Below are 8,115 nucleotides of genomic sequence, written 5' to 3' on the forward strand. Positions count from 1 at the left end.
TTTTTTAATACCTATCATTATGAAAATTACTGATTTTGCTTCTTTTACACAATGGACACCTGGTGCCTGTTAGGGCCATGAATGATCAGCATATGATAAAAGATATAAATCTTAATGATGTTGAGAACACTATTTAGGCACAGACACCACTGACATTTCTGTGTGTGATTTCCCCTCCTCATTTATTCAGTTAGTTTTGCCACAATTTTTATCTAAATAATGACTATCCCTCATTCTCAACCTTTCTACAGTACTTGCCCAGTTAATCTTCTGCATCCAAGATTCTCATTGTGAAAACTTGGAGCTTGTTGATTAGTGATTATTAACACACACATAGACCCTGCTTTGTCCTTATATGTCTTATGAGCATTTGGATGAATTAGTAGATATTGCCCCAAGGTTATACTATTTTTTTTACCTTTGCAAACAAAGGCAAAGTTAATACAGGTAACATATAAAACAGTAAAATCAGTGTAGTAACTCCAATCAACAGAGACAGTAGAAAAACTGATAGCCAGAAATAATGCTGGAGTTATGGAAATATACATGGAAATATTTCTCCATGGAAGTATACATGGGGAAGAGAAGTTTTGTCAATAGGATCATACTTCTTCTGATGTTGCTTCTCATATTGCTTTGCCGTACCGTATACAATAAACATTCCATTAATTGCAGTATATATTATGATCCCCTCCCTATTCCTCATGAATTTTACCAGCCAGGAGATCTTATCATCGGTGAGATTGTTTCTCAAGTTGTCATCCTGTATGATAGCCTCAATTTCATCAAACCGCCTACACAGATCTTGATTAATGAACCCGTGTAAGTCATTATTCTCTCTTCCTTTCTCATTCTAAAATATACAGTGACCATAATTACTGAGGACATATCACTAAGAAATACTGTTCTTTATGTACTTTTACAATTAATGCACCCTGTGTATTTTTAGCACAACTGCAGAATAACTGCAGAAAAATACTTAAATGATTTATTACAATCATTTGTCCACCTTCCCCTCCCCCAATATATCCTGTTTTCTTGTCTTTAAAATTTTTCATTTCATATTATCATGTATATAGGATACCATCATGTTTCATTCATAGGAACAATGATTCTGAATAATTTGGGTTTGCTGTTCATGTTGTTTTAATAAACCAGGCTGTACTTTTTTTTCCAGTTCAGTACCAAAGAACTACCAGCATGTTCTGGCCTTAGCATTTGCTGTCAAAGAGATCAATGAAAATCCCAACATCTTATCAAATATATCTCTGGGATTCCACATCCTCAATAGCTACTACACTGCAAGGATGACCTATAAGGCCACACTCAGCCTGCTTTCTGCACAACAGAGGTTTGTCCCTAACTTTAAGTGTCACATTCAGAACAATCTGATAGCTCTCATTGGAGGGTGCATCTCTGAAATCTCTGCTAATATGGCCATCATTTCAGCAATTCACAAGATCCCACAGGTAAGCTGTGTGCATGAGTGTATGGCGATTTCACAATTGTGACACACAATCTAGATTTCAACAAAGTTTTGAAAATGTGTCCGGCTATATTTTGGTTAACAAATAGATTAAATGATGGCTAAGTGGTAGTATCATCTAGTGTGGTGGTCTTCAACCAGTGTGCCATGGCACCCTGGAGTGCCTTGAATGATAGTCAGGGGTGCTGTGGGCAACACTCACCTCTGTCCCTCCCCCCTATGATACCCTCTGGCATCTCTGCCTCCCAAAGGCTTGTATGGCTGTTTGCCTCATGTTCAGCTTGGTCCAGTCTCCATCTGGCAACTAAGGTGGGGTGGCATCTTCTTCCCAAGGCTCCCCATAAGTCAGTGTGAGGAGGCACTTTACTTTGGTTAGGGAGCGACTCAGAGACCAGGAGCGGTGGCAGCAGCTGCCCAGAGAAATCCAAAGGAGAGGGGAGAGGAAAAGAGGCTGAGGGAACACTCCACAAAGGAGGGTGTTCAAAAAGGGGTGGTGGGCTGCTGGCTCTGCAGGCAAGGGGTGGCATAAGTGGACTCTGAAGCTTAGAGAATGTAGCTGGCCAAGGGAGCCATGGACTCAAAAAGGTTGAAAACCTCTGATCTAGTGGATAGACAGCTTATTAGAAGACAGTATTCATTTACTGCTCATCAAAGACTAAACATCAAAGTGGAAGGAGGTCAAACGGACCCCCCCCCCCCAAAAAAAAGCTCTATTATGAGCCTGAACTGAAATTTTCAATAATGTTATCGCTGACTCCGGTATAAGGTTAGAAGTAATCCATATCAATCTGTATCTGATAAAAAGTGGAAAGGTTATTAACATTTCTAAGGATAGGTATAAAGCTCAAAATGCAAAGTATAAATTTCTGTAGGATGTAGTATACATGACAGTTGTCGTACGTGTGAAAGACGTCTAAGAATGATTGATCTAGCTATTTATCTCTTTATATCACTTTCTATACACTGTTAATCCTCCGCTGGGAGCCTAGGGCAGCTAACAGTATGAAAGTCTAATAAGAATCATGAAGCAATAATATTACAACAGTTAAAAACATCAGCAAAAGACAATGAGCAATCATTTAAATAGGCCTGGACAAATAAAAACAAAGTTTTAAAGTTACTTATAAGATTTGCTAGCAGGAGCAAGGGAAAGCAAGCAAATCTTACTCGGGAAAGAGTACCATAAACTGGACACCATAACAAAACGTTCCCTGCTTATGGCTCTGGTTACATTTGAACAAAATCTAAATATCAGGCTGAATTAATGAAACCATAGTTTCCAAGGTACTAAAACTAATAGCTGAATTTTATTTGTGCTACTCAGACCTCATGTGACATGTTGTGTCCATTTCAAGGCTGCTGACATACAGTGTATTTGCTATATAGGCACAGGTCTAAGGGAGGACTGGGAATGCTAAATCTCAAACTACTGCACAGCATTTCAAATCAAATCGTTAATCCCACTGGTTAGGGACGAAACAGAAGATGCCTGGGTCCATATTGAACTTGTCCCTTTCATGTCAACATTTTCATTCTTAAAATTATCAGATTCAGTGATAAAGGGAATTGACAGAGCCCTTTTAAAAACAATGTTGACATGGAAAAATTAAGGGAAAATCTTGCCCCTTGAAACATCCCCATTACCTCCCTGCTTTCAGACAATAATATAAATATTGGCAATATAAAGAATGGGAAAACAGAGGTTTATATGGAATTTGAGATTTACCATGTAAACGCAGAGCAATAACCAAAGAAAGGTTAAAGGAAAATCTAAAAGATCTGCACCCTAATTGGCTCCAGCTTCTCCAATATTGTTAATACATTGCTAAACATGTTGAAGAAAGAGGGGAAGAATCTCATTCTTTTAAGGTATTTGAATCAAGGTGTATTGAATCCCATTGTGATATGAAAGGTATGGTTTCATTGATTTGTGGAATATTACATGGGAAATGCAAAGCGTTTACACATAGTATGGGAGACTGAATTAGACTGAATTAGGCAAAGAAATCAATGGCAATGAGTGGGATGGAATATGGAGGATCCCATCTTCAAGAACCATTTCATCTTACCTTCAAGAAGCTACTTTGTTCTCTCTTTTTTTGTAAATAATTTTTATCAATTTTCAATTAATAACATTCCAATTGGTAATGAATCAAATCAAATCTTGCCACATCATAATACAAACAATAAGGCCAATTATACATTCCAAATTAAATAAATTTCAGGAGGACTTCCCATGTTCTGGATGTTGAGAGAAAGTCTCTTTCATTTGTTCCTGCATTCTTCTCTCTTGTTTTCCCCCAGTTTCATAAGTCTGATCTTAACCCATTGTTTTATCTTCACAGTCCCCGCTGTATGACTCTCTGTCATGTCCAACAAATCTGTATTTCTATTAACATGCAGGAGGCAGTTTATTCTGTGTTGTTGTCCTTTGATTAATTTTCAGTACAGTTCCCTCAGTGGCCTCAGTCTTTCATTTCAGCATTTTATCTTCCAGGCTCTGGGCTTTCTTCCAACTCTCCTTCATTTAATAAGATTTATGGTGCAGCTATCTTTCAAGTCTTTTAATGAGTTAGTATTCCAAATGTGAGTCTTCCATAGGAAAGCAGTGCCGTGGGGTATATTTCAATAATTGTTTGGTGGTTGTTTAGTTTAGTTCCTCTAAGATCTGAACCTGCTCCCCTGGGCCCTAGGGAAGCACGCCAAAATCAAAGATTCACCCTCACTTTCACATCACACCATATATTAAAAATAAAAGCCCGGAATGGTCACATTGGATATCTGCTCACCTGGAGCTTCGGGTGTGCAGCCATTGCTGCATGGCACAGCTGTGGTGGTTCTGGGAGGCTGCCCTCTTCCAGGTGTGGCCAGAGGAGGGGATGGCTGGCGCTGCCCACCCCTAGCTGCATCAGACCCTCAGGTAAGGGCGAGCAGTGCCAACACAGCCAATTAGAGGCTGGGGCTTGGGGCTGAAAGCAGCCCACCCCTAGCCTATTTAATGGGGTGGTCAGGTGTCAGCCACTGAGCAAATCTGTGTTCACCTCCCAGACCATAGGAACCAAACTCTGCAATTCTAAGATTGTAAGCAGGATGTTGAACATGTCAGCGTACTGGATTCTCTGCAGTTATAATGAATTATCTTGTAATGTTTTTGATGGCCCACAGCTTCCCTGCAACTTTCAGATTCAGGGGCATAACATTATATTTTCCATCTAAACAGCTCACTTATGGATCATTTCTGCCAGTACAAGATGACAAAAGGCTCTTTCCGTTTTTGTACCAGATGGTCCCAAATGAAATGTATCAGCACAAGGGAGTTGTGCAGTTACTTCAGCATTTCAGGTGGACATGGATTGGGCTTTGTGCTGTGGATGATGACAGAGGCGACAGGTTTTTACAGACAATTCTGCCAATCTTTTCCCAGAATGGTGTATGCTATGAATTCATAGTAAAAATGCCAAAGTGGAATTATGTGGATGAGATGATAAAACTGGGCTTTGAACGTCTGGAAAGCTATAAAATTATCTTTGAGAGAAAAGCCAATATAATGTTTGTTTATGGAGAACCTCCTTCCTTTATGGTTTTGAGAATTTTGCTGTTGGCAGCACCATTCTTCTCACTGCCCCCTTTGTGTAAAGTCTGGATTGTTACATCCCACTGGGATTTTGCATCACATTCTCTTCAGAAACTCTGGGATATACAAACATTTCATGGTTCTATGACCTTCACTGTTCACTCAAACCAGCTGATAGGATTTAATGAGTTTATTCAGATTATAAGGCCTTCCTGGACTGAAAGAGATGGTTTTATTCAGGACTTCTGGGAACAGTCATTCAGCTGTTCGCTAAAAATATCTAAGGGGCAGGAGGAAGAGGGGAAGAAAGGCTGTACTGGGATGGAGAAATTGGAAGACATTCCTGGAATTTTATTTGAAATGAAGGCAACAGGCCACAGCTACAATGTCTACAATGCTGTATATGCTGTGGCACATGCTTTGCATGCAATATATAAATCCAACTTGAAACACAGAAGATTGAGAAGAGACAGACTGGCATTTCAGAATGTACAGTCATGGCAGGTAATTACAACTCAAAACTTTTTTTAACAAAACCAGGGTAGATTTTGTTCCCAAGGCACTCCAATTTTGAGGAATACAATCCCATTAAAAATAAATAAATATGTCTGGCTTTCTTTTTGCTCTGTTTTGGGTCAAAGGGACCCAAATGACACCAGAGGCATATTGAGTCACTATGTTTGCTTGTTTTTAGGTGACTAAGAGAGATGCTTGTGATCCTCACTTAAATACTTACAATATCTAGTTTTCCCTTTGTTCATGTTTTCTTTCAATCTAGGTGCATCAGTTTCTAAAGAGTATCGTAATCAATAACAGTGCTGGAGACACTGTGCGCTTTGATGAAAATGCTGAACAAGTTACTGGCTTTGATGTTACAAACTGGCTGATGTTTCACAATGGATCAGTGGTTCGAATCAAGGTTGGAAGACTGGAACCACAGGCTCCTCTGGGCAAAGAATTAACCATTTATGATGATCGAATTGTTTGGCATCCAAGCTTTAATCAGGTGTGACACAGCTACAAATACTTGAGTATATAAAAGGGAAAGTTTATTGTTTGACATACTCATTAATGTTCCCTCTGGCCGTATAGGTTGCTGGGGGGTTGCATTTGAATGAACCATTCATGAGCAAGCGGTGTTTGATTCTATTTTTTTCTCCCTTTCACGTGATACTGCAGAAGACTTATCTCTTATTCCTAAGCTTTCTTTTTTGTTTCTGTGCAGGTGCTGCCTATTTCTCTGTGTAATGACTATTGCTATCCTGGCTACAGCAGGAAAAAGAAGGAAATAGATAAATTTTGCTGCTATGATTGTGTTCTGTGTCCAGAAGGCACAGTCTCTCTTCATAAAGGTTGGAGGCATAATGTTCAGAGATATTAAGAAATTGTGATACCATAGCATATTAATTCTTTATTAATAATTTTATGGCTATAGTTTACAATACAAAGGGGGCATTCTTTAACCTTTTCTTTATAGTGACAATTAAGACCACCTGTGCTTCAAGTGGTAAAGATGGATTTAATAAGAATTTAAGTTAATGAATTACTAACTGGCCACATTCCTTTTTTAAGGAGCAACTTATTAATTACCCATCAAAACCTGCCTCTCTTCTATAACTTAGCTTGTCATTAAGCACGCAAACCTTCCAAGGATCAACCAGAAACAGTCCTCTTTATCTTAAACTAAATTGCTGTACAATGTCTCTTTCTATCACACAGCGGGGGTGGGACATTTAAGTATTACAACCCATGTAATACCATCATACTGGAATACGTGAACACAGAAAGGTTTACTCTCACTAACGGGAGAGATTTCCCTTGAGTGGTTAGAAGAAATTCAGGAAGACAAAAAAGGGACTCTTGTAACTGACTGTTCAGATAAACATTGGTCAATTTCTAGAAATAACCAGCTTTTCGTTTTCTCATCAGATATGGATGCTTGTATGAAATGTCCAGAAGACCAGTATCCCAGCAAGGATCAAAGTCAATGTATTCCCAAAGTTTTAAGCTACCTCTCTTACAAAGAAAATTTAGGGATTATCTTGACTATCTTGGCAATTTCTTTCTCTTTTACCACAATTCTAGTGCTTGGAAGTTTCATGAAGCACAAGGATACGCCCATAGTCAAGGCCAACAACCGGATCCTCACTTATATCCTCCTTATCTCCCTTCTTCTTTGCTTCCTCTGTGCTTTGCTCTACATTGGACAGCCAAGAAAAGAGATCTGCCTTCTACGCCAAATGGTCTTTGGCATGGTCTTCTCTGTGGCTCTTTCCTGTGTATTGGCAAAAACAATCACTGTAGTTGTGGCATTCATGGCAACTAAACCAGGATCTGGGATGAGAAAATGGGTGGGAAAAAGACTGGCAAATTCAATTGTCCTCTTCTGCTCCTTCATTCAAGCTAGCATTTGTACTCTGTGGTTATGTACTTCCCCTCCCTTCCCAGATTCAGACATGCACTCATCAAATGGGAAAATCATACTAGAATGTAATAAGGGTTCAGAGACCATGTTTTACTGTGTCTTGGGCTATATGGGTTCCCTGGCCATAATCAGCTTCATTGTGGCTTTTCTTGCCAGGAAGTTACCTGACAGCTTCAATGAGGCCAAGTTCATCACTTTCAGCATGTTGGTGTTTTGCAGTGTGTGGTTATCCTTTATTCCAACCTACCTGAGCACCAAAGGAAAATACACGGTGGCTGTGGAGATCTTCTCCATCTTATGCTCCAGTGCTGGATTACTGGGTTGCATCTTTTCCCCTAAATGCTACATAATTTTGTGCAGGCCTGAGATGAACAACAGAGAGCAAATAATGTCCAGAAAAAAGTGAGAGAATGTAAGTTCATTTCTTTATAATTCTCACTTTAAAATTCACTGGAAGTCCATTCCACGAGATTATTAGTCAAAATAAATTAAAACAATTCTTTAAAAAGATAGTTAAAAAGACTCCTCTTAAAAACATAAAAACTCCTTTAAAAGAATCAAGTCTTATTAGAGATACAGACTCTGAAGAAGTGTGCATGCACACGAAAGCTTATACTTAAAAAAAGCTTA

At 39.1% G+C, this 8,115-nt stretch overlaps 1 protein-coding gene across 1 annotated transcript; it reads left to right on the plus strand.

Annotated features, from left to right (window-relative positions):
- The first annotated feature begins 2,370 nt into the window (after positions 1-2,370).
- LOC114583129 (vomeronasal type-2 receptor 26-like) lies at positions 2,371-7,891 on the plus strand. The gene is made up of 3 exons (XM_028704477.2): positions 2,371-2,379; positions 6,346-6,412; positions 6,990-7,891. Exons 1-3 carry the CDS (start codon positions 2,371-2,373, stop codon positions 7,889-7,891), a joined length of 978 nt encoding a protein of 325 aa, XP_028560310.2.
- Positions 7,892-8,115: the final 224 nt, after the last annotated feature.

Source organism: Podarcis muralis, chromosome 13 (assembly GCF_964188315.1).
Source record: "Podarcis muralis chromosome 13, rPodMur119.hap1.1, whole genome shotgun sequence".
NCBI lineage: Eukaryota > Metazoa > Chordata > Lepidosauria > Squamata > Lacertidae > Podarcis > Podarcis muralis.